This window comes from Rattus norvegicus, chromosome 19 (assembly GCF_036323735.1).
Source record: "Rattus norvegicus strain BN/NHsdMcwi chromosome 19, GRCr8, whole genome shotgun sequence".
In the NCBI taxonomy this organism is placed as follows: Eukaryota; Metazoa; Chordata; class Mammalia; order Rodentia; family Muridae; genus Rattus; species Rattus norvegicus.
Genome location: NC_086037.1, coordinates 64,454,912 through 64,481,001, shown reverse-complemented (window position 1 = coordinate 64,481,001; position 26,090 = coordinate 64,454,912). Strand labels below are relative to the sequence as shown.

Below are 26,090 nucleotides of genomic sequence, written 5' to 3'. Positions count from 1 at the left end.
ACGGCCAGGCTCGTCCTAAACCACTCCTACAGCGAGCCAGGAGAGCCAGGAGCTTCCCGGGCCTGGCAGGACAGCCTGTCTTAGCTGACCTTAGGAAAGGGGTAGGACTGCAGTTCAGTGGCAATGTGCTTACCTAGTCCCTAGGTTCAAGCCCCAGTATCACCAAATAGAACAACAAAGGGGGAAATATAACAAAGTATCAGAACTCTGTGTAGCTGTGGGGCTAAATGTCTGTCATACTAACCCCTTGTTTCACACAGAACTTGGGGATTTCAGAGCTGATGTCCAGGCAGGTTCCTGGATTCTCATGCTGTCTGACACATTCTAGTGCCAAGGCAAGCGTAGCTTAAACAGTGCAACTCTGCTGTTAGCAGCAGCCCAGGGCACTCCATTCATTGAGCATTTCAAGTTGTGCTGTCTGCTTGGCAGGTCTGAGGTTCTATTGCTAAGGCTTGTTCTTACTTCTAAATGACGTGTGATGGGCACACATTTTAAATAAAGTTTTATGAGAGCTGGATTTTGTTAAAATCAAAATTAATAACGCTTAAAATAATGCTTCCCTGTTGTCAGGATTCGTACTGTTTTGATTGACTGTTAAATTTTGCTAGTCTTAGGCAGGTCAAATTTCAGGTTAAGTGGCAACTAGAAAATCAGCAATTTTCTCATGAGAACTCACTACTATTCTCTTGTTTCCGGCAGGATTGGAAGTCTTAAAACAAGAGACAGCAGTTGTCGACAATGTCCCCATTCTGGGGCTTTATCAGATTCCAGCTGAAGGTGGAGGCCGGATTGTGCTGTATGGAGACTCCAACTGCTTGGATGACAGTCACAGACAGAAGGGTAAGAAAGGAGCACAGAGGAGGGCTGGGCAGTAGCTCAGTGGCACAGCACTTTGCCTCAGACATGCAAGGCTCTGAGGTCAGTACCCAGCATGGCCAGAATAAGAAAGTCACAGGCTTGAAGATTTGAGGACACAGCCCTCTTCTTTCCTCTGTTCCTGGAATGACTGGCCAGAAGCTGAACAATAGATGGGTGCTTTGACCGCTGGGACGTTTCTGCACATCCCTGAAGGTTTTAACACGCAGGACACACAACCTCTGCAGACCTTAGCGTCACTCTCAGCTGCCTAGGACAAAGTCCTTTAACCCAGTTGACCTAGGTCCTGCCGTTCTCAGGCTTCTTGCTAGGTTGTATGAGCCATGGTCTGGCCTCTCTTCCAAGCCCTGTGTCTTAGAGACGCTGCTTATTGCTCTCCCCTAAGCCTGAGAGTTTGGGGTGCTAAGAGCTTTTGTCAATTGAGGGGCCCCTGTTATTTTCTCAAAGATAGGACATAAAGAGTTCCTGTTGTGCCTCCTCCACAGCTGTCTCTTGTGTTCTCCAAGTACGCAGCTCATGTATTTGCCTCCAGACTCCATTTTCTTACTTTAGGGAGGGAACAGTGGAAATGCTGCAGGTCCCTATCTGGAAAGATGCTGGGAAACCAAGACTCAAGTCTTATCTTGGACACTGCAGGATGCTCAGGACAGGGGTGGTGTGGGCACATGCTGGCTGTTGCACCTTTCCCCAATTTCAAGTTGATGTTGACAGGATTTCAGAAGCTTATATAAATCCTTAGAATGTGATTGGTTTTTAAAAGTAAGGTTTAAAGTCACAGCAGATAGGAGATTAATGTTTTATTTCCACAGAAATTCTCTTTAAGATCTGAGCTCTCCTGTTAAGAGTCTTTATTAAAATTTTAAGTGCCTAAAGGGACTGTCCGTGCTGTACATTTCAGATGGCAGCTATTTGGGTCCTTGGGGCTTTTGGCACTTGGCCAGAAGTGCATGCTCTTCCTGAGCAGAAAACTTAACAACCTTTCCCACTCACAAAACTGCTGTCATCCAAATGGGTGCTAATGGGATTTGGGCTGGCTACATAGGGATGGGAGGGAGGGAGGGAGGGAGGGATAGACTTAGAGACAGGACAAGGAAGGAAGCTTGGGCAGCTCTGAGTGACAGCTGCTCGTGTTCTCATAGCTGGGCTCAGATGTCCAGAGAGGAGCTGACTGTCCCCACTGCCTCACATGGTACACTTTCCCCTCTGGTTCTGCCTCACCTTCCTGTGCATGTTCCCTCATAGTTCAGACCTACTTCCTGTTCCTGTGATGGCTTCGGGTCGTTGGTAGCAACTCATGTCCTTGGCACTCCTTTTTGGAGGCCATTCTTTTTTCAATGGGTGTCATATGGTTTTGCCATCCCTAAATGAGCACTGTTCTGCCTTTGCCCATGAGCTGTCTAGAGTTGTGTGACACTCAGGCAGGTGGTCCAGTCTGGCTACCCAGGGCCCTGGGACATAGAGTCAAACCCACCTACAGCCAGCTGGTACTGGAACAGACTGTCCTGGGTGAGCTGGAACCCTGCCTGTGGAGAAAGCATTCTTCTCAAAAGTAGGAGAGCCTGGTTGGGGGCGTCAGCTACACATTGACCTAAACTTCTCGCTTCCAAGCCTCCTCTTCAGGGGAGCTAATGTTCCTGTTTTCCTGGAAGGGTTCTGTTGCAAGAATTTGCAACCCCAATAAACCACACAATCGAGTTATTATATTTATAAACGATATGCCTAGATTGGGCAGATCTATCACTATATTAACTTAGTCCCCAGCTATAAGACCCTTGCTCCTGGGAATCTCTCCTGGCTACATGGTTCTGCTCCATCTTGGCCTCCTCCTCTTCCTCCCCCCTCCCCCTCCTTCCCCTCCCCCTCCTCCTCCCCCCCTCTTTCTCCTTCCCCCCTCCTCCTCCCCCTCCCCCCCCTCCTCCCCCCCCTCCTCCGTCTTCCTCCTTCCTGCCCCATCTCTTAGAGACCTTCCATCCCACCCTTTCCTTCCACTGCCCAATTACAGCCTGTGGCTTGACCAGTGAAAATGGTCGAAAGGCTCACTTGACATCATGTGAGTATGTGACGGACGGCTTGTTGGGCACGCGGCTGGGGGCATGGGGGTGGGCTGGGGGAAGCAGCCCCAGCCCCTCTTGAGGAAGCAGAAAGCAGAATTGACATCAGAGTACAGAAACACTGTTCCTGAGTGTTGTGCTGTGACTTTGCAGACTGCTTTTGGCTTCTGGATGCACTCCTTCAGTACACATCCTATGGTGTGACCCCTCCCAGCCTCAGCCATTCAGGGAACCGGCAGCGCCCACCCAGCGGGGCTGGCTTGGCCCCTCCTGAAAGGATGGAAGGTGAGGATCCTGGTGCCTCAGCCAAGACTTGAGCCACCTCAGTGCCACATCGAGATGTAGTCCTGTGAGTCCAGGGACCTGCCCTTTAGGGAGAGCTGTGGGTCCTGCCCAGTAGCCGCTGATAGCTCCTCAGAGGGCTCATCCGCTCTTCCCAGGGTGCACAGAGACTCTGGGCCCTATGTGTGCGCACTCTCCTGGAGTACAGCATCATTTAAAATACTTTGTGTATGGGGATAGGTACATACGTGTTCAAGTACTTGGAGAAGCCAAAAGGCGGCATCGGAGCCCGCATAGAGCTGGAGGTGCAGGGAGTGTAGGCCGTCCAACTGAGGTCATGGGCCTGAACAACTGTTCTCTGCAAGACAGCAACAATCTTAGCTACTGAGTCCTCGCCACTTCTAAGGCACAGGGTCGTCAAGTACTCTTTGGGCACAGGCACTTGGCTGGGTACATTGTAAGGATTAGCTACAAATGCCTCTTAGTAATCCTGTAAAACGAGATAGTATTCATTTGTGTGTGCAGATAAAGAAACAGGAAGAAGAGAGGTTAAACAGTTACCTCAGGTCACTTGGGCCATGTGAGGTGAGCCTGCAGCTCTCTGCACTCCAGGGGCTGGGCGGATTGGGCTCACGTATTCAGAGGACCGAATGTTCTCTTCCTGGCAGCACTGTCTGCAGAGTAAGGATGTGGTCCGCAGATGCTGTTTAGAGTGTTAGAGCAGCAGCCAGCATGCGGCTCTGTACCCATGTCCCAGCACTTGGGTGGCCATGGCAGAGGCTACATGGAGGCCAGACTGGTGTCACAGGGAGACCCCATCTCAAAATAAAAGAAAGCCAGAACAGAAGAAAGGAATCTCAACAGCTACATCAAAGTGTAAGGAGGGCTGGGAGGTAGAAGCACGAGAGCTTCCATTCAGATCCTTCCTCAGCAGCCTCATAAACACTGGGTGCGGCAGAGCATGTCTGTAACCCCAGCTCTGGGTGAGCTAAGACACTGGCCAGCTGGTCTAGCTGTGAGTTCCAGATTGCATGAGAATAATTTAGAGTGAGGATGACCTCCAACATTGATCTCTGGCCTACACACACACGTAATGCACGAACATGTATGTACACATACCACACAAAATAGAAAAGGTAAAATTTAATTTGATAATATATTTCAATCTAATGTTTAAAAATCGCTTAGGGGTGCAGCACTCATCCCGTTTGCTCAGCAGCTGTGTGTGGACAGCTGTGGTGTGGGTAGCACAGATGAGAGAAATGTAAAAGCCAGCTGGGCAGTGGTGGTCACATCTGTAACCCAGCACTCAGGAGGCAGAGGCAGGCGGATCCAGGGCTACACAGAGATGCCTGTCTTGAAAACCAGTACAGTGTACTGTGGTGAAGGTAACCAGGCACCTTGTCGAGTGTGGTCCTGAAGCATGTGGAGCAAGCGTAGCATAACATAACACAGGGGACTGCCACCAGAAAGATATCCAGTCACTCAGAGCCACCTTTTCTCCTGTATTTCTACAATGGTGATCTCCTGTCTTTTTCTCACGGCTGCCAATCTCAGGAAACCACCTTCATCGCTACTCCAAAGTTCTTGAGGCCCACTTGGGAGACCCGAAACCTCGGCCCCTTCCAGCCTGTCCACACTTGTCGTGGGCCAAGCCACAGCCTTTGAATGAGACGGCGCCCAGGTCAGTGTGTGCCTGTGTAGTCCTCGTTGTTCCCCAGGGCCATGATTCATTCCCTTTTTTATAGGAGGGAATGCAGTTTTGCTGACATCATTGTTAAATAATCTGATCTAGTTCTCTTTTCTGACAATTGTGGAAATGAACAGCCCCTTGTCTTGATCTTTGGAAGCGTACTGCTTTGGTGTCCTACAGTAGAGTGCCTTGGAAAGAAAGATGGCATCCGGCCAAGTGCTGTCTCTTGAGTAGGAGCTAAGCTCTAGCTCCAGTCCAGGATTTGAAGGCTGTCATTTGTAGCTGTGCTTCCTATCCAGAGTGTTGTGTATGGCGTGCAGGTGGTTCTCCCAGGGCTGAAGCTGCTCCTAGGAGGTATGGCTGCTGCTGTGGCAGTCCAGCCAGAAGTGCATACCACATAGGCTGTGGCTTTTGTACACAGGTAATACACTCATGTGTGCCCTGTGTGGCTCTGCCTTCACCTGACATGTTGTTCATCTGCTGTCTTAGTTAGGGTTTTACTGCTGTGAACAGACACTGTGACCAAGGCAAGTCTTATAAAAGACAACATGTAATTGGGGCTGGCTTACAGGCTCAGAGGTTCAGTCCAGTATCATCAAGGCAGGAACATGGCAGCATCCAGGCAGGCATGGTGCAGGAGGAGCTGAGAGTTCTACATCTTCATCTGAAGGCTGCTAGGAGAATACTGGTTTCTAGGCAGCTAGCATGAGGGTCTGAAAGCCCACACCCACAGTGACACAATTCCTCTAACAAGGCCACACATCCTAGTAGTGCTACTCCCTGGGCCAAGCATTACAAACTATCACATTTGCTTTGTCCCATTCAGTTTCTCAGGTCTACATTCCCACTGCAGTTTCTATGCATCCAGGCAAGCCACGCTGTTTATCCAACATGCTCCTCCGTCTGTCTCTGGTATCTTGCTTAAGCAGGACAAGATGGAAGAAAGTTAACAGGACTTGGTGTCCCAGGGCCCTGTAGACATCCCTTTGCAGGGCAGGTGACTGCTCCTCTCTCAATCCCTCCTGTGAGGCTTCCTTTAGAGAACAGTACCTCTCCTCTCTTCTCCCTCCCCTTTCATAGCTGCCACTATTCTTGGCTCAGTGATGGACAGATGTGGGTCCCCATCCATGCTGTGAGGAGACAACCTGGTCTGCTGTTGGGAGTCTGTGTTCTTTACTCATGATCATGAGCTCAGGTCCTCAGGGTGCTGCTCAAGGACCATGTCTTAGAATATCTGTCACAGGAAACAAGAAAGTTGGCGCCACAGAGGTGGCTTGGTGAGGAGCTTGCCATGTCCTGAGCTTGGTCCCTGGAACTCGTGGGGTGTGTTGTTGTTTGTTAGTTAAAAGAACTGTGTGCAGCAGCGTGTGCCGTAATCAGTGTTGGAGTCGGGACAGAAGAATGCCTGGAGCCTGCTGGCCAGCCAGTCTAGGCGAAACAGCAAGCAGGTGTCATGAGATACTTTTTGCCTAAACCAATCAAGAACGAAAAAGACACCACTCTTGACCTCTGCTGCACATGCCTAGGCACATGTGTGCACTCACACAGAGCCGTACACATTGCTTGATCTTTAGCAGCAGTGTTCTTCCAGAAGCTTCCATTGCGGAGTGCTCTTCCATTCCAGTCACCCTGCATCATTTAAAACTTGTGATTTATTTCCATTTTTGAGTCCTTATTTATTTAGGACCTAGACATGATCGACAGTTTATGTTCAGAGAGCAGCCATGTTAACTAGAATGGCAGAGGCCCAGCTCTTCTCCCAGTGTAGCTCGCGGCTCTGAGAACAGATAACAGTGCCTGTGGTATCAGGCTGGCCACATCAGATAATCCCTCCCACTCTAAGTCTCTCCAGGGTGCCGATAGTGCCCAGCTCCTAGAATTTAATTCTGACTTGCTCTCAGCCGCCCTCTCTCTACCACATCACTGCACTGCTCTCATATCTCACATGTCACATCTTGAGGGAAATTATTTTCAGTCCTCAGAGACTTAGATGGGGTATATTCTGAATCTCCAGGAGATCTGATCCAGTGTCAGACAGCTGCAGGCTGGCATACTAAGGGCAAGTCCATCTCTGTGAGGTGAGGCTTTTCCCAGTTCTTGGCTGGGCATCAGGTGTCCTTAGCTGTCATTGCTGTGGGAACATTGACACAAGGCAGAACCCCCATCCGTCATCAGAGTGCTGTGAGATTCCCATGGTAACGTGAGTGAGTGCTTTTACCTCAGTGCCCTGCTAGGAAGTTCAATCAGTCCCCACTACCAGCTCCAAGGTACAGGAGACCTTTTGATTGTCTGCTTAGCAACATACTTGGGAGCCTAAGATGCCCCAGGTTCTATGACCTTGTTTATTAACATTTCAGACAGATTGATTCTGAGCAGTAGCATTAAGTCGTGCTGAGGGAGTTGTGTCAGAGTTGGCCAAGCTGTGCTCAGAGGAGCCTCTGGGGTCCCACCCCTCACTAGTGACAAGCATCATGCCTCACTCTGGCTGCTCAGACTGATTGCCTGTGCCTTCCCTCAACCAAAGTGGAGAAGACACAGACCAACACTTTCTAGGTGGACTGACTACAGGAAGATGAGGAATTCTTCATTTGTTAACACCTTCCTTCCATTGGTGTATGTAGCTCTTCCTAAGATGACAGCAGGATGCCCACTGCTGTTCACAGTACTTCAGTCCCTGTGTTCTTCAGCTCTAATTGCACTGACCTAACCATCTTCCTCCGCCTATAGAGGAAGCAAAGATGAGTGATGCCTTCCTCCCACCCAAGTACCCGCAGCTCAGCACACAGGTTTTGTTACCTCAGGCAGACAGATGTTTCCTGCTTCCCTGTTCTTCAGTACTTGATCACTTGCAGGTCTGTCCTATTGTCGTGTGAGTGCTGTGTCTCAATCCACTGGGCCGAGGGTCTGGCCCCATCTCTGACCACAGTTGTGCATTTCCTTCACTGATTGCTTTCCATTGCTGCAGTTACCTCTGCTCCTTCCAGAGCTCCAGGCTAGACTGTCCTCTTGCCTTGCTCTGCAGTGCTCCCAGTGTTGAACAGAAATGGGCTTGGGTGGGCTGTGCTATAAATACATCCCATAGGACAGACCTTCCTCGGGTACTGTGATCTGTGTGTGAATTTGACCTGTGTGTGAATTTGACCTGTGCCTTTCCCAGGACCGGGAAGCACTCGCTTGCTCTGGCTGCTCTGCTGGCGGTCAGGTGAGCAGAGGTGGAGGGTCTCACATAGCCCTTAGGTTGCTTGCAGTTTGCTGGGTATCTGCTAAACATCCCAGATGAAGGCAGCTGCTTATTTTCTTTAATTTTAATCTATTTCCCGGAAGTAATCTTTGGAAACACCAGAAGCTGCTCTCCATTGACCTGGACAAAGTAGTGTTACCCAACTTTCGCTCAAATCGCCCTCAAGTGAGACCTTTGTCCCCTGGAGAAAGTGGTGCCTGGGACATTCCTGGAGGTGAGTCCTTGATGGCATTTGCTGGGCTAGATTCTGCGGTGGCTTTCTAGGTGTTTCCCCTGCCCAAGGGGGAAAGCCAGGCCTAGAAATGAAGAAGCCATTTCTCTTAGAAAATTTTATATATTCATTTTAATTTACAAAATGTTTCTCTTTACATGTCTGAATATTTGTGTGCATGTATGTGTATCACTTGTATGCCTGGCGCCCTCTTCTTCAGGCCCTCTGAACTAGAGTTACAGGTAGGTGGTTGTGAGCCATCATGTGAGTTTGGGAAGCAAACCCAGGTCTTCTATCTACAATGACAGGGGTAGTTAACCCCTGAGCCATCTCTGCCTCCTCTATATACATATTTTGCATACCAGTTTTTTTTTTTTTTTGTTTTGTTTTTTTTTTTTTTTGGTTCTTTTTTTCGGAGCTGGGGACCGAACCCAGGGCCTTGCGCTTCCTAGGTAAGCGCTCTACCACTGAGCTAAATCCCCAGCCCCTAGTTTTTTTTTTTTCTTCTTTTTTTCGGAGCTGGGGACCGAACCCAGGGCCTTGCGCTTCCTAGGCAAGTGCTCTACCACTGAGCTAAATCCCCAACCCCTGCATACCTGTTTTTAGTGTGTTGGCTACATGGTACATGTAAAATTTTCCAGAGTAACTTGGATGCTCCTTGCTAAAGTTCTGCAAGCAGATGTCTATTATGGACTGTAGGAAACAACTTTTCTCTATGAGGTTTATCTATTATGCTGGCCCCTGGGGTCTTCGGTTTTATGTAGCCTGTCTTGACAGCGGGACTGGCACCTGGCTGAGCTGCACCAGGCTCCTGAGGTGACCCATCCTGCCATCTGTTTGGATGATCGCTTTGGCCTGAGCATATTTATTACTCCAGGGTCCCATATTCTAGCTGGGAGAGTTGGTCCCAGGTCCCTCTAGCTGAGTGTATACGGTCCTTTTATTCTGGAAATTCCTACAGCATCCTCAGAGTGTGTCATAGCTTCCAAGAAAGTTTTCTTTGGGTTTCAGGAATTGGCTGGGAAAAGGTACCCAGTCTTTGGAGGTCAATGATGGGTGCTTCATATGATGTAACTAAGGTCCTGAAGGCCTAACACATAGATTGTAAAGTCCACCAATAATAGTGGACTCGGGAGCCCTTAGCACAGTCTGGCTAGAGTGTCACTGACTTAACCTGAGGTTCTCTGAACCTCACAGGACATTGCCCATAGGGACATGGCCAGCAGGCCTCTGGTACCTCTCTGCCTCACTCTTCCTTAGCTTGTAGGACTCTAGTGCTATCTTCTTCCTCCCTGCATTGAGACTAGTATATATCTATTGATCTCTGGGAAAAGAAACTTCTCCAGGCCCTTCTGATGCAAGCTGGCTGATCAAGATCTGTCTGTCCCCACACAAGCCAAGATTAGAAACGGTCTAAAATGCCTCTCACCCATGCTGTGGTTAGCAGCCTTGGCTACTTAACTCTCACTTAGAAATGATGTCTGCCCTGCTGGCCCAACTAACAGAGTCAGTGTTTCATCTCTGATTCTCAGAAAGGCTGTAGCTGAAGTTTTGTGGCACCATTGACCAGTCACTGTCCTCTTGCAGGGATCATGCCTGGCCGCTACAACCAGGAAGTAGGCCAGACCATCCCTGTTTTTGCCTTCCTTGGAGCCATGGTGGCCCTGGCCTTCTTCGTGGTACAGATCAGTAAGGCCAAGAGCCGGCCGAAGCGGAGGAGGCCCAGGGCAAAGCGTCCACAACTTGCACAGCAGGCCCACCCTGCAAGGACCCCGTCAGTGTGATCATCACAGTGGCCAGACACAGAAGCTGACAAGCTTTGAACCCCTCTGGTGGCCACACAGCATCAGAGAGCATCCTGGGAAGTGCCTGTTTCCAAGGAGCCCTATCTCTGGATTGTGGCTGGCTTAGTGTGTTCTGCCCAGACGTCTATGAGGTACATCCTGCAGTGCCTCACTGTGTTTGGCTCTGGCCGAAGGTGCCCAGTAGCTCAGCCTCCGGTGGCATCAGGCCCAGTGACAGTGCACCAAAGACACAGAGCCTGGAAGGGCTGTCGGGACATACTTTCTACATAATGCTACAACCCTGACCAAGCGAAGACATGCTGGTTACAGGCTATTTTCTATATTTATTGTGGGAGTCACTTTAAAGACTTGTGCTGTCTGGAAGCAGAGCTGTTTTCTTGTCAGTCAAGTGCAGCGACATCCTGAGGAATCAGATTCCGTGACCTCCTCTTTGATGAGAGGACACATGAACTGAAGGGAACGTGCACAGATGTGGGAGATGCAGGTCTTCGCTTTATTTTTTATAACTATCAACTGCCACCATGTTTTGTAATTTGGGGTCTGGATTTCACCGTTGTTGGTGAAGGAAATTTTCAATAAATATGCATAACCTTACAAAGCTGGAATGTGTCAGACCTCTGCACCATCTCATTCTCTGTGACAGTGTAGGTCTGTATCAGCTAGTTCATACACTGCAAAAATGTCCATGTCAGGTGATGCTTTGGTGAGCCCTGCTATTCTCGCTAGGTAACATGACCAGTGCCACTCAACTCCTAACTCCAGAACATTCTTATTACTCCCAGGGAAACTCAACCCTGTTAGCAGTCACCTATATTTTACCCACCCCCACCCCCCGCAACTAGTTTGCTTTCTGTAATTTGCTTGTGGTGTTTTCTATGAAATCGCAGATGGTTTCTTTGTGTTTCCATCATGTCTCCATGCTTCTTCCGTGGCAGAATAGGTATCAGAGCCATTCCTTTTTATGGCTGAATAATATTCTCCCGTGGGTAGACCACCTGCCAAACTGCTATGGATAGTGTGGTCATTCACGTACTGGGGAGTGAGCGTGTACGTGTGTGCGTGCATGTGTTGCCAGCGGTGTGAACTCTGGCTTCTCTGTGTCCTGACCTATGCATGTCTGCTGTTCTGGTTGCTGTGCTACAGCGAGATCCCTGTGGTGTCACTGTGTAGTCCTGAGTACTGAGGCGAAGTGGCCACTTATGCGTCTTCCTTGGATAAGTGTTTTCTGTGCTTGATTTTTAACGGGGTCATTTGCATCTTTGTTACTGACTTGGGAGATTTCTTTGTGTCCAGGTAGGACTTGAAGTGTATTCCCTCCTTCTGAGTGGCCTTTAAAGCAGGAAACTTACTAATTTTGGTCAGGTTTGGGCTTCCTCCTTCACTTGCTTCTTTAAGCATGCTAAGTCCCAGCATCCTCAGTGTGCTATCCCTGTCTGAGCAGGGTACCATACATGCCTCATGGGCAGGAGGATGTCCATGGAGAAAGGAGGAGGATTCCCTGGGTGTCTTGCCCTTGGCAGGTCCATGGTTCACTCTCACAGCTGCTGTTGGTCTGAGAGGTATTACTAAGGTCCGTGAAGTGCTGGGCCCCCTGTTCCCGGTACTTCAGGAGGTCACAAGCAGCCTTGGCTAGGTCAGCAAACAGAGGACCCTGTGTTTGCATGTAGCTCCCACTTGCCTAAGGAGGAGTGATCAGTGGGAAGCCTTTGGGTCACTCTCGGACACATGGGCTCACTATCAGCCGTCAGCTCAGAGGACCACTAGGATTATTGCACAGGGCCCAACAGAGCAGGAATGAGAGGGGCCGGGGACTGAGGCAGTGGGGCAGGGAGTTCTGGCCACTTCAGTCTCATCTTAGGTAGTGTAGGTTTTGTGGGAGTGTGTGAAATCCTCCAGCTCAGATCTCTCTGCCGCTTGTCCTAACTTCATGTGACCTCTCTGGGCTTCGGTCAATGTGTGAAACAGCCAGTGACACCCCCTTCACATTGACATGTGAAGGTGAACTGTGGGCACGAGACTAGCTCAGCTCTGATGACAGCGTGCTGGTTACTGCAGATAGCTCCTGCCTGTGCACAGCTGGTCCTTGCACGCTTGACAAAATCACTTGACAGCGGTACCACAGGCTTCTTTGTTTTCTGCCTCTCTAGACACCTTAACACCTCAAGGCCAGCCCTGCCAGCTCCTGCGTGGGGTGTGCTCTTGGAGCTCACGCTTGATCTCTGTATGGGACACCCGTGTCCAGGGCTTTACACACTCGGGATTGTCTATGCTAAACACATACAAAGAGCCAGGATTCTTGTACGTTCAGAAGCTGGGGGTGGGCCAGCTCCAGAGTCGCTTAGACGGGACCTGCCGAGCCTGCCCCCCTGAGCACCAGCTGAAGTGGGCAGCAAGCTGTGGCTGCTTGACATCCTGCAGCACTGGGCTGTCCTTGGGTTGCACTGATTTGGCCTGAGCGATGAAGCCCAATGAGGCGAGGCAGGCTGGGCCCTTGATCTGCTGAGCCACACCTTGCACAGGGTTGTCCATATTTCCCCTAGATAATCCCCTTAATGCATCCTAATAGGATGTTGGATTCATTCACTGGTTCCTAGAAAGCACAGAGGAGTAGCCTAGAAACACAAGTTCTGGGGTCTTGCCATTGCCCTAATCCATCCGGAAGGATCTGAATCAGTGACGATAGTAAAACCTTGCAGCCTCTTTTCTAGATGTGCCTGGAAGTGGTTGGATCAAAGCCACAGGAAACATGCCTAGTGCTCTTAGAGCCGAGTTACAGATTCCATGATGATGGGCTGATCTTGGAGGAGGTGGAAAAATCGTCTGGAAGGATGCTACAGGGTGATAAGCCTTGACCACATGCAGTGAGATACGAAAAGCTGCAGGTCCCGTGACTGCATCGGTGTAAAATGTCCAGGACAGAAAGATCCATGGAGACAAAGTAGATTAGCTGTTGCCAGGGCTGGAGGAGAAAGGTGCTGGGACGAGGAAGGGAACTGGCGTAGAAAGTGCTCAGGAATTAATTAGTGGTCATAGGGGCACAGTACTGGGAACCAGCCTAAGTCCCTAGGAGCACTGAGCGTGGCTAACACGGTGATTATGTCCCCGTCCTTTTACTCACAGGTTCACACAGACCTCCCCAGGGGATCCTTGTGAGTGGGCCTGCTCCAGAGAGCAGTGAGCCGGGACACTGGGAAGGTCTCTGGTTCTACAGACCAGAGTAGGCCATGGTGGGTGTGGAGACTGTGCTTGGCAGAGGCTCTAACTCTGTACCCTGTCCCTGTCCCAGCTGTGCCCTGCCCCTGGCCTCTTGATTACCTAGCCTTCAGGTTCCTTCCTGGACACTCTGTTGGCAGGAGAGTTGGTAAACTTGAGAGTGGATCTAAGAAGACTTCCTTGAACCTCCTTAAGTTCATCTGCCTTCTACCCCCTCTTTAGACAGGACTGACTGCCTGCAGAAGCTGCCCCATGATCAGGGAGGGAACAAGAGGTCCCAGGAGGATAGTAACCACAGACCCAGCCTAGGAGCTTGAGGCCTCTCAGGTTTCTCAAGGATCAGAAGAAATGACCTGGTTGGGGGCCTACAAACAACTATTGTTCCCTACATTAGCTCGACGGCAGGGATGCTGAAAAGGCTCCTGGAGGACTGGCTCCTGCTTGTCTCACTTCCAGTGACTGCTGCACAGCTCTAGTTTGTGGCCTGTCCTCATCTCCCAGACTTGCCACTCCGCCCTTGATGACCTCTGACCATTCACTCCTGCACACTTACAAGGATACCTTGTAACATCGGAGAAGAGATGTAAAACCACCCATGCACCCTGGGTAGGACACCAAGGGCTTATTGGACCAATGAGCTCACTGGAATTTATTACGGGAATATGGGTGACTCTAAGATGCCCACCCCAGTGTGGGTGTTGGACCCCAAAGTTGCCCCAGTCAACCCTCTGCCCACTCTGCCCCTGCAGGAAGAAGCGAGTACTAGGATCTCAGACGAGGGTCTTATGGCCACATCTAAGTGGGTTTCAGCAGGCCTGACCTCCCTGAGGGGCTCCTGCTGTGGTCACATGACCACTCCAGGCCCACCTCTCCATTTCAAGAATCTTATCTGCAGACCTCCCCTCTGCCCACAGGTTAGGATGGAGCCATTTTTGTGCCCTTGTCAGTCCACACTGGTGTAAACGTGATCCCTAAGGTGTCACGTGTTTACCAAAGTGGGACCGTAGATTCCTGTGAGCTGCCACTTAAAGCCTAAGGGACCCGCCATCCTCAACCCTAGCTCTGTGGCACCAGCATTCACTGGGTTGCCTCTGCGGTCTGTGGGGCCCCAGGAAGCCCCATCTCCTCAGCATGGTGTCTTCTTTTCAACATTTCAAGCTTTCTTAGACGGCTGTTAGGAGCCCTGTATCAAACCAGTGTACCCTGGGGTGCTGATGGACTGACTGGTACTGGCAGCTTCTAGAGGCTCCCTATGAGGCTGAGGTTTAAAAAGTGGGGGGTTGGGGTTGGGGATTTAGCTCAGTGGTAGAGCGCTTGCCTAGCAAGCGCAAGGCCCTGGGTTCGGTCCCCAGCTCCGGAAAAAAAAAAAAAAAAAAAAAAAAAAAAGAAAGAAAAAAAGTGGGGGGTTGGGGGAATTAGGCAATATCATGTGACCTGTGCCCTGCTTTCAGCACTACCTGCTATTGTTAGCCCTTCCTTGCTAGCCATGAATGACCACAGACAGGAGCCACTGTTTTCATAGGTGGTCAAGCCAGAGCCCCAGTGCCAATAAGGTGCCCACGCCCACAAGCTACCTCACAGGATCAGGAATTTCGTAAGCATCAGTGAGAGTCCTCATCATATACCCTGTGGGGAGGAACAGAACAGCCCTCAGGAAGCCCCTGATGGGATGAGTACACAGCCAGCAGGAGAATGAAGGGAGCTGGCTTGAAGGCATCGGTGCTCCAGAACAGCGCCCTGCGAGCCACCACCTGCAGGATCCCCAGGGTGCACACATCCTTGCCTGTCTTCTGCTCCAGTGCTGAGGGCCTGGCTGCAATGGGCTGAGCAGAGGGTGGCCTCCCACCCTCGCCTAGCTACAGATGGAGCCCTGCAGGGTGTCCCCTTCACAGCTTGGGAAAGGTCACGCCGCTCCGGGAGGGCAGCAGGGGGTGGATATCAAAGCCCCAAAGAATTAAGAGATCATGGAATTTTACAGACCAGTGGCCAATTTCTAAGTCATGCACACTAATGGGCAGCTAATGAGGGACCCTGGGCAGGGACCAGGGAGTGCCCTGAGCCCCTGAGCCTGATTAAGGAGCACAAAGATTTAGCCACTGACTGGCCAAGCACTTTTCATCTTTTTCTTTAGGAGCTTATTAGCGCGGGTAGAAGTGGGGTGTCGAGCCTCCTGGCTCCTGGAAGGTGTGCCCCGGGTCAGCTCTGTGCTACTGTGTGTGGCCCCTCTCCCTGCCAACTAGGGCACTGGCCTGCCCCACTTCCCACTCCTCCTGTAGCATTCATCCACCTGGCCCAGATTTCACAGCCTCACTCTAGTGAGGAGGATGTGGAGTAGAAAGGCCTTTATTCAGCTCAGCAGGGCCAGTGAACACCAGACCCCAGGCTAGTTCCTGAAAACAGGGCCATAGCCATGGAGGAGAACCAATCAATAGCCCCATGAGGAGGCCAGAGAAAGCACTCCCCAGCTCCTGCGGAGGGAGGATGGCCCTATCACAGGCTGACCTGAGAGAGAGAGAGAGAGAGAGAGAGAGAGAGAGAGAGAGAGAGAGAGAAAGTCCCTGATGTTTCAAGCCATGAAGCTTTAGATGACATCTGCCCCAGGAGCTGTCACAGGGGGGAGACCTGTAAAAGTGACTTTCCTGTTCTTTCTGGAGTCCCTTCCTTCTTTCCCTCCTCCCTCCTTCCTACAGTACTTCCTGTGTGCTGACTCTTGTCAGCACAGGGCAGGGGGCCAGTGGAATCACAGCCTTCCCAGGCCTTCCTGCTGAGATGCTGTCGGGCATTTAGTGAGAACCAGCTGTGTGGAGCCTCAAGGAGGTCACCAAGTCAGGGTGGAGCTGCTAGGAACACAGGAGGAAACAGCACTTTGGGGGTGTCCCTGACAGGCTGATTGGATGGGGTGGGGCTCTGGGCATGTTTGATGGAAAGCACTTCTCAGCAGGGTCCCTGGGCCAGCAACAGGAAACATATGAGACAGGCAGAGTCTCAGACCCCATCCCAGGCCCACTGAGGCAGAAATTGCAGGGCTGGGCTGGCCGCTTGTCTGCAGTAGTCCTCCGGGGGATTCCCAAGAAAAGATTGGGGTCAGACTTCCAGCAACAAGCCAATGAAAATGCCAAGTTGACCTTGACATCTTGACGTGTGTCTTCCAGCGCAGGGGTTTGAGTTTGGTGGCTTAGCAGCTGCACGCTGCTTCAGAGAGCTTCCAAGTCTGCCTCCTTCTCAGTGTGGCTTCTGCCTGGGGCTTGTTAGAAATCAAGAACCTTGGGCTTCCCCAACAGGCAATCAGTCTGCCTTTTCGAAGGGTGTCAGACACAGCTGAGTCACGTGGTTATTTGAGGAGCACCCACCACTGGTCTTGTAAGAGGCAGGGAGAGAGAGGACTTACCAGGGATGCTTAGTGACCCTTCCACAAATGGGCTTCAATGTACTGCCAGCCAGTGACAGCTAGTAATGGTGATAGACTTAGCCTTCCATGGTCCTCCCCAAGACCTGGGGCTCTGAAGAAACTGACCCCAGGCCTGCAGTGGGTGGGGTCGGTTTCTGGGGGCCTATATGGATCCCAGCTGAGCTCTGCCCAACAAGCAGCTGACAAAGCCACACCCCGAGGAGGGGCTTCTACTGATCACAAGAATTAAGACATCCCGATCAGGTCAGAAACCTCCAAAGTTGCAAGCTCTTGGAACAGGTGGCCTCAATCTGTCTTCTCTGTCCCTCCGACTTGGATCCTTAACCCAACACATGCCCTTAGGATTCCCCAATGAACATCTCAAGAGCCCAGACCTGTGGAGGTAGACTCTCCTTTCCCCCGCCTCCCAGGGCTGCAGCAGGGCAGCTGAAGCACTAAGAGGAAGCCTAAATTGGAATCTGCTGACCCAGGCCTGTGGGGCACCTTACTGGGTTTGGTAAGGATTAGGGATCCGGGCACTGTGGGAGCTGAATTTGGAAGCACAGTTGTGGGTGGGAGCTGGGGAGAGACTCTCCACCAGAAGAGGAAGCCGGGGCTTCAGATGAAAAGGGGAAGGAGAGATAAGGTCAGGGTTGCCTCGGGGTTAGAGAGGATGGGAGAGAGCAGTGTAAGTTACGGGGCCAGGTATGGATGTGCATGGCCGCCTTTGGAAGAGGCGAGGAAACCAAAGAGGATGGGGTTGGGGGAGTGAGGAGTACCACCATTGTTGCTCATGCTGACCTTGAGACCTCGAGTTTAAGGGATCGGAAAGGAAGGTTCGGTGCTAGCCCTCCTCTCTGCTGCCCCAGCCATGGAAGGGCAGACCAGAGGGAGCAGAGGCCTTCCGGAGAAGCCCCTCCCTGCTACCACCCATCCCCCTCTGTCCTCACTGGGCGCCGTGTTCATCCTCCTGAAGTCCGCACTGGGAGCTGGCCTGCTCAACTTCCCCTGGGCCTTCTACAAGGCAGGAGGCCTGGTGCCCACCTTCCTGGTGGCACTGGTGAGTCACAGAGGTGTTTGGGGCAGGTGGAGGAAGACCGCCCTGGCTCTTCTGGGTGCGATTCTTATCTTCGCGTCTGCAGAGCTGCCTGGCTCTGTGTGCTAGCCTGGGTTCCTGAGCCTCAGTACCTGGGAGACACGTCCCACTCTAAGTGGGTTGCATGCAGGAACTGACTACCAATCCCCACGGGCTCTTGGGGTTAGCATGAGATCCATCACATCCTGAGGGATCACCAGGAAAAAGAGTCACAAGCTGCAGGCGCACACGGCTGTACCTCCTGATACAGGACCTGGACAGTGCTAGTTGTGGGACTGGCCGGGGCTGGGCTGGGGCTGTGCGCTGAGGGGCTCATCCTGAAACAGATGTCCTGGGGCAGCCGAGGCCCGCCCTTGTACATTTAGACCATGAGGGAGGGGTGTACAGGACACTGAACTCTCAACAGTGGCCACCCAAAGCATCCTTGGAACTTACTGACTCCTGCAGGCCACTCATACCCTGGCTTCAGAATGTGTCTGGGCAAGACAGACAGGAGAGAGCACAGGAACCTGCTTGTGGGATCTGGGGTGAATTGTGGGTTTGGGGCATAGTCTTAACTCAGTGCATGTGTGAAAACTGTTCATTATAAATGATAGAAAGAGCCCTGGAGGGCTATAAATAAAGAGCCCCAGCCCCACAAACCACCAGTCCTGCCCTTCTCACAGAGCATGCCCCTGAAAGCCCCAGAACCCAGCACCCAGGTGGGACGTCACCATTGCACAGGCTACACAGCGGGGTTTCACACCACACAAGTGGCCTGGCCTGAGGTTCTGAGCCAGATGTCCTTGTTCTGCCCCCACATTCCTAGCCTTGCCTCTCATGAGAACAGGAGGGAATTTCAACTCCCTGCCTTTGTGAAGTTTCTTCTGTCTCCAGGGGCAGAGCTGTCAGGTTCCCAGACTCAGAACACCCGGCAGTGCCCACCTCCCCTGAAGCTCTCGGGCAGAGCTCAGCACAACTCTTTGCAGAAGCTTCATGAAGGCCTCTGAGTCACACCTCTGATGTTCAGGTCCCTGGTCCCCTCTACAGGTATCCTTGGTCTTCCTGATCAGCGGTCTGGTCATCCTGGGCTATGCAGCATCTGTCAGTGGCCAGACCACCTACCAGGGTGTGGTCCGTGAGTTATGTGGCCCCGCCATGGGGAAGCTGTGTGAGGCTTGCTTCCTGACCAACCTGCTCATGATCTCCGTAGCCTTCCTCAGAGTGATCGGGGACCAACTGGAAAAGTGTGAGTTCCTTTCCTGGCATCAGGGTAATCCAGGGTGCAGAACCTGAAATGATTCTCGGGAGCCCCCAGTTGATGAGCAGGACAGTGGGTAGTTGAGGACCTCGGGGGGGGGGGGGACGGACAGTGAAGGCATGGCTTCATCTGAGGACCCAACATGGTTAGGGAGGGAGCAGTCATGAGGGCGTGAGAGAGACAACAGCTACAGATGGAATGGCTGACTCATGGAGACAGCCCATTTCACAGAAGGGGAAACTAAGCCAAGTGCCAAAAGACTCTCCTGAGAGCTTCCCAGTAGCACCTTCGATCTGTGCATGGCGAAGACACACGATCACGGCCTCTGGTCCTCTCCTGAAGCTTCTCCTCTAAGCATGGTTGTAGCGTACATTTACCTACCTCCTGTTTGCACCACGCCAGGCGTGGGCTTAGGAACTCGCTGTGCCTTCTGCCCCGACTCACAGGATGTCTGCACCATCTTGCCTAATTTCCATTTATTTGTTCAGATCCTCTGCTTCCTGTCTTAATTATATCACAGATAAGACCTTCCTCTTACAGCTAAGAGATTTAGAGAATCTTGAGACTCACTCGGAACCCAGCTCTGGTCAGGCTTAGGGAACGGTCCATGTTGTTCTGTTTGGAAACAGGGTTTCACGTAGCCTAGGCTGGACTACAACAGAGCTCTCACTATGTAGCTGAGGATGACCCTAGCTCCTGATCCCCCTGTTCTACCTCTTTTTAAAAAACATTTTTTTAAATGTGTGTGCATGGGGGTTGGGGGAGCATGTGCATGGGAGCATAAGTGCTCACAGAGGCCAGAGGTGTCAAATTACACACACACACACACACACACACACACACACACACACACACACACACCCGAGCTAGAGTTAGAGTTAGATGTGAGCCACCAGATGTAGATGTTGGGAACCAAACTGGACCAACCAAGGTCAGTGCACGTCCCTTCCCCAGGTCATCTCCCCAGCCTGTGCCTGTGTCCTCAGTGCTGTGATTATAGGTGTGTGCCCCCATGCCTGGTTTCTACAGTTCAGACAATGAAATCCAGGGTCTCCTGCTCCATTCACTGAGCCACATCCCTAGCCCGGTCTCTTTTCTGAGTGTTTAAATGCCCTGGTTAGTCCACCCGTTACCTTAGAGCCAGTGTCGAACCTCCAGCTGTGACTTCCGGCCTCACTACTGTACCCTTTAGCTCCAGACTCCGCTCCAAGGCTTTTGAAGCCCCGTGATTAGACACATCTTTTATTAATATGAAATATTCTGCTTTATCTCCAGCATGAAGCCTCTCTCTCTATTAATAGACTTACCCGCTTCAAGATCAGCATCCACGGGCCACCCTCCTAGTCTTTTCTGAAGCCAGCTACAGCTCGGGGTTGCAAACTCACTCTTTGTAAACAGCCTATGGCTGAGTCTTGTGGGTTTGTTTTTTGTTTTTTTTTTTTTTTTTTAAATCATCTTGACAACCTCTGGCTTTTAATTGGGATCTTTAGGCTTAATTGGAATATAGCTGTTGCTAGGGTTAGATGGCAGTCTACTGTGTTGTTGTTTGTGTCTTTCTCTCCTGCCCTTGCATGAAGAGTCCTCTGGCTGTGGGATCTTGGTACCTCAGACGCCATCCAATACCCAAGGATGTGGAGGATGGAAATTCTGGATCGTTCATGAGTAAAAGGTCACACACTGGCAATGGCGAGCGGAAGCCATCCCATGCCTCAGATCCAGGCTGTGTTGAGAAGTCAGAGTCTCCAGGATGGAGCACTGTGCCCAGAGTCCTGAGAGATGAGCCAGCCCAGGTCTCGGTGGGGGAGAGAGCACGCATGTGTCTTTCTGGTCCTCACTGGAGATGTGTCTGTCCTTGACATCTCATGCTCTTGGAATGAAGATGCCAAAAGCAGTCTGAGTGCATAGGGACAGTCACTGTATGAGTTAGGTACACAAATGACCCCATTGGCTGAGGACTTCATGGGCTGTCTAGTCAGTTCAGGTTTATGAAAGAGCAGGCGTTGCACTGATGTGAGAGTGGTGTTTCCTGGTTGCAGGTAACTCCGGGAGGAGGCGGGGAGTAAAGGGTTTGTACCTCACCCTCTGTGGCATTTTAAAGCCCACCTAGGGTCTCTATGCACCCTTCTCAACCTGCCTTCTCTTGGTGGCACAGGGATGTTCTCTGCAGGGTGACCTGGCTGTGGGACCCTTCCTCCCCTCACCAGCTGGGGGAGCTGTTCTCACAAGGCAGTTATTTCTACATGAGGCTACCTTTGATGAGCTCAGAAAAGGGTTTACTTCCCTTCCCAGCCTTCCCTGCCCAGCGGTCACCTGCCTGTGATTCCCAGTCGGTCACTCCAACCTCAGGCTGTCTGCCACTTCCTTGGGTCCCTCCCCCATCTGCCCTCCCTCTCAGTGACATTAGCATCTTGCTGGTCCCCTGGTGCTTTCATTGAGAGGCTGGCCCCCTGTCCTTGAGTCAGGTGTGCTCCGTCACAGCTTTGTCCTGCAGCGTGTAGCATAAGAGACCTGATGGCAAGTCTCAGTGTGGCTTTTAGGGTTGGCAGTGTCCAGCTTGGAGAGCTCCCGGCTGCCATGAGCTGGGTTGAGCTAGTAAGAGGGCCCCTGAGGTGAGGTAGACCAAGGGAAAGGCTCTGGGATCTTCAGCAGGCATTGGGAGTGGGTGCTGATGTCTATCCCCGCCAACCCCCGACCACCTCTGTCATCAGCTAGGTGCCCCTAAGGGTTCTTAACCACCCTTGGGGGAATGGAGGGGCCAGCTCAGCTCCCCCTAAGGTTTACCCTCCAACTGACAATGTGAGCGAGAGCATTTACTCAGTAGATGTGCAGAGCTGCAGAAAGAACCAAGGGGCTCATTCTTCCCAGAGTGCTTCCGAGCCAAACCAAAGGGGGCCTTGGTCAGTTCTCAGTGCCACAAAGGCAGGGAAGGAAACTCAGTGTGTGTATGTTGAGTGACTTCATGAAATATGGCGTTCCTTCCTTCAAGGGGGCATGGGATAGGCCCCATCCCACTTCTGATCTCTTTACTCCAGGCTGACTTAGCCACCAGCCCATGTGTTACTATGGTTACTGTGGGGTCCAAGGCTAGCCCTTATTCCTGTCTCTAACAGTGTGTGACTCCCTCCTGCCTGACGCCCCACAGCCCTGGTACGCAGCCCAAAGCTTCACCCTGCCCCTGATCTCCGTGCTGGTCATCTTCCCCCTGTCAGCACTTCGGGACATCGCCCTCCAGGAGTACACCAGGTATGGGGGCCTCCCAGGCTTCTGGGCAGGCCAGTTGTGTGGCAGGGCCACACCTTGGGGATCGAACTGTCAGAGATAAAAGAAGGACAGGTTTGCTTCCGTTTGAGAAGAAAATTCGAAGTTTTACAGGCTCTGTGTACCCATAGTAGAAAATATAAATTAGCCAAGAAACACTAATAGCTGGTCTTTAAAAAAGAATTTTAGCACTGGGCTTGGTGGTGTACACCTTTGATCCCAGCACTAGGGAGGCAGAGGCAGGTGGATCTCAGGGATCTCAGTGAGTTCAAGGCCAACCTGGTCTTCAGAGCAAGTTTCAGGATAGCCAGAGCTACACAGAGAAACCTTGTTTCAAAAACAAAACAAAAACACAAAAACAAAAAACCAACAAAATAATTAATAATAGCAATAATTTCAATTTATTCTTCAACAATTTTCTACATGGGTATGGTCTATCCCAGGTCCTCAGCAGGTGGCTTAAGAGACCTCATGGTGGGTCTCAGTGTGGCATTTAGGATTGGCAGCGTCCAGCTTGGAGAGCTCCTGGCTACCATGTGCAAAGTTGAACTTGCCAGGAGGGCCCAAGAGGTGGGGCAGAAGACTGGGGGAAGGGCCCCCTGAATGCTGGCATTAAAGGTGCATTCCACTACACCCAGCTTAAAGTCCTTTTTGAAAATATAGTTCAGTTAGCGTACAAGGTCATTATTGTCGTTGGTAAGGATTTCCACAGGTCGTTAGGTTTGACTAGAGTCATTCCACACCTTTTCTCTACTCCACTCCCCTCTCACCATCCATGTTTTAATCTTTAACCTCAGCATAACCCCTTCATTTTTTTTAAAAAAGACTTATTCATTTATTATATATAAGTACACTGTAGCTGTCTTCAGACACACCAGAAGAGGGCATCGGATCCCATTACAGATGGTTGTGAGCCACCATGTGGTTGCTAGGATTTGAACTCAGGACCTCTGGAAGAGCAGTCAGTGCTCTTAACCGCTGAGCCATCTCTCCAGCCCCTACCCCCTATATTTTAATATCCCGTGTGCTCTCCTATTACCTTCTCCATCAAGGCAACTTGTATGAGGGAGAACAGTAGAGCTTGCCTGCCTGGGGCTGCCTGTCTCCCTTACTATGGTTTCCTGTCTCATTTGTTCTCCTGCCTGTCCTTACAGCTGAGTTAAATGCCACCAGGACAGCACATGTTCTCCTTTGACTGAGGCAGGCTTCCCACACACCCAGCCTCGCAGGCTGTACAGTCAGATGGCACGGGTTTTTACTTCATTCTTGACTTTGAAGCTCCCAGGAATGGAGCTAAAAAGCCAAGACCTAACGTGGGACAGACTTGGTCCAAGTTCACATTCACTGCCCTTCCCTTGTGTGTGAATAACAATGGACGTTGTAATCCTGGGAGAAGGAGCCTCACAGCCCAGTTCCTCCACACCTGCAGCCCACAAGGCTCCTGTGACCCTTGGGCCACAGCAGGCTCTTCTTCCCCTCCCCTGGGGCCAAGCCTGAAGATGTTCTGACTTGCTTGTCAAACGAGCAGCTGAGTGGTGCTCGCTGGTGAGAGGAAAGATATCCCAGTTGCTCTCCCTCCTGGTGCTCCCTGTTTGGAGAGGGAATGGTGGTTCAGGAGCAGTGCGTCCTGGCTCTATGCCTGCCAGGGCAGAGCTGGGATGCCCATGTGGACATTGGCTGTGTGTCTCTGGTGTGGGGTCTCTGATTCTGCCCCATGTATGCCAGCATCCTAGGTACTCTGGCTGCCTGCTACCTTGCTCTGGTCATCACTGTGCAGTACTACTTATGGCCCCAGGGCCTTATACGACAGCCCGGTCCTTTGCTGAGGTAAGTCTAAGGAAACTGTTTTTCCTGATTCTCGGGTGGGAGTAAGATTGTGGAAATGGGAACCTCTGGGACTTGCTGCAGAACCCTGGTTCTCTCCCCTGAGATCCCTCCTATCTCTGATGTATAATAAAGAAAATTTCTCCTTTAGAGGGGAAAAACAAAAGCATCAAAGACCACAGCAGCCTGGGGCTCCTGGGCACCGTCGATGTGGAAGCTGACGGGTACCCAGGCTTAGCGAACAGTGGGGATGTCGAGCATCCCTGACTAGGGCTGAAAGTGATGTAGGGTATCATGTAGGGACTAAGAGCTGTTCTGAAGACTGTTGTTTTTTGCCATGGGTGAACTGGGGCACCCTTGGTGTTCTGGGCACAGCAGGGATGGAGCACAACTTGGTCCTGAGAAGGATTGCCATTTGGGCTATTCTAGTCAGACGCAGGGAGAGGGGCCAGCCCAGACCAGATGCCTCAGACCGGGGGAGCACAGGCTGGGGAGCATCCTTGGCAGGTGATATGGTCAGATGCTGGGTCTGTGCACATCTCCTTCTCAGGGTAGGGACAGCTCAGCGCATGTAACCATATAGTCGCCACGCTTGGAATTTTCAATCATGATTGGACCGGGGTCCATCCTGTATCAGGACCCACAGTAATATGGTTGTCCTGGCCAGGGGCTACAGGGTGAAACCTGAGAGCCAGGGTGAGGTAGAGACGACACCAGAAGGGGTTTGGAGACATCTGCTAGATACTTGGTGGCTACTTAGCAGTGTGTGTTTGCAGTTTGGGAGAGCCAGGTGAGGGAAAGCTGAGGTGTGGTGATATATGGAGTCTCATTGGAGACTATGGATGCTGGTGTCTGTGCTGCTGCTCTGTGGAGCTGCGGTACTGAGGTGGGAGGAGTTGGGAGAACCTGGGTGGGTGTGGGGTTTTAAGACGGGTGGGTTTTCCTGAGGCTCTTGTGATGTGTCCCTACAAACCAAGGAGCTGGAACAGTTAGGAGTGTTTCCCTCAGCTCCAGAGCACGGAGCACGTGTGTCTCCCCTCACAATGCTGGGATCGTAGGCACAATCAGACTGTAGCATGGGTGGCCCCATTGTTTCTGCAGTCTCTGGCTTTTCCTGCCTTCAGCAGGTTCCCACATTCCTTGAACTCTGGCCCTTCCTCCTCTGAAAGCAGCCATGTGGGGCTCTGGGTGTACCACTGTTGTCTCCTGTGTCACACTGGGCTCACCTCCATGATCCAAGGTGCTTCTCTGCAAAATCCCTTTTGCCCCTGGGAATGTGCTGAGTCCTGGATATAATCAGGACAGGGATATATCAGGGGCTTTAACTCTTCTGCGGCCGAAAGTGCTGCTGTTCATGTTGCTCTGTATTCCTGTGGGCGTGAAGAGCCGTTTAGCAAACCAGGCCTACCTGACAGGAACCAGGAGGGGTGACTTGTTCCCTGCAGTGCTGTGGATACAGGACCCACCAACCTTGCATTTGGGGAGATGTGTTGGACAGTGGCTGCATATGTCCACATTGGGGATGAGCAGCCTCTAGAGGGGAATTGGGGGTCCATTTCGCCACGGCCTTGTCCAAGCTCCACCCACACAGGCAGAGTCATGTCACCAAATGTCCACAAACATGTATTAAGAAAGTGCAGCATTGAACCAGCGTCCTTCCGGCCCTGGAGCACGCTCACAGACTCAGCCATTTAAAACACACCTTGCAGCCGCTCTGTCATATTTCCCCCGTTACACTTAAAACAAATCTTCTGAAGTTGAAGGTTGGTTCTGGCTCCTTAATGTACATCTGGCCCTGTCTATTCACAGCCCATCTCCCTGGACCTCTGTGTTTAGTGTCTTCCCTACCATCTGCTTTGGATTCCAGGTATGTGACATTTGCAGGCTTCTGAGCTCTCTGGAGAGCAAGGCA

At 51.5% G+C, this 26,090-nt stretch overlaps 2 protein-coding genes across 6 annotated transcripts in view; both read left to right on the top strand.

The window, feature by feature from the left end:
• Mbtps1 (membrane-bound transcription factor peptidase, site 1) overlaps positions 1–10,757 on the top strand; it is a 51,194-nt gene extending 40,437 nt beyond the window's left edge. For 2 of the 4 annotated variants that reach the window (XM_039098049.2, XM_039098051.2), the window contains 5 exons: positions 700–840; positions 3,081–3,212; positions 4,767–4,893; positions 8,227–8,357; positions 9,942–10,757. In XM_039098049.2, coding sequence (XP_038953977.1) covers positions 700–840; positions 3,081–3,212; positions 4,767–4,893; positions 8,227–8,357; positions 9,942–10,138 — 728 coding nt within the window. In that variant the 3' untranslated portion in view covers positions 10,139–10,757. Of the gene's footprint in view, positions 1–699; positions 841–2,878; positions 3,025–3,080; positions 3,213–4,766; positions 4,894–8,226; positions 8,358–9,941 lie in introns of those variants that run through there. The other 2 variants (NM_053569.2, XM_008772651.4) reach the window with 2 other exon arrangements.
• Positions 10,758–12,149: 1,392 nt separating this feature from the next.
• Slc38a8 (solute carrier family 38, member 8) overlaps positions 12,150–26,090 on the top strand; it is a 36,329-nt gene continuing 22,388 nt past the window's right edge. Inside the window, exons 1-6 of one of the 2 annotated variants that reach the window (NM_001192009.2) lie at positions 17,042–17,277; positions 17,630–17,820; positions 18,886–19,084; positions 22,207–22,339; positions 24,080–24,181; positions 25,988–26,045. In NM_001192009.2, the coding sequence (NP_001178938.1) occupies positions 17,632–17,820; positions 18,886–19,084; positions 22,207–22,339; positions 24,080–24,181; positions 25,988–26,045 (681 nt within the window). In that variant the 5' untranslated portion in view covers positions 17,042–17,277; positions 17,630–17,631. Of the gene's footprint in view, positions 17,821–18,885; positions 19,085–22,206; positions 22,340–24,079; positions 24,182–25,987; positions 26,046–26,090 lie in introns of both variants that reach the window. The other variant, XM_063278261.1, reaches the window with a different exon arrangement.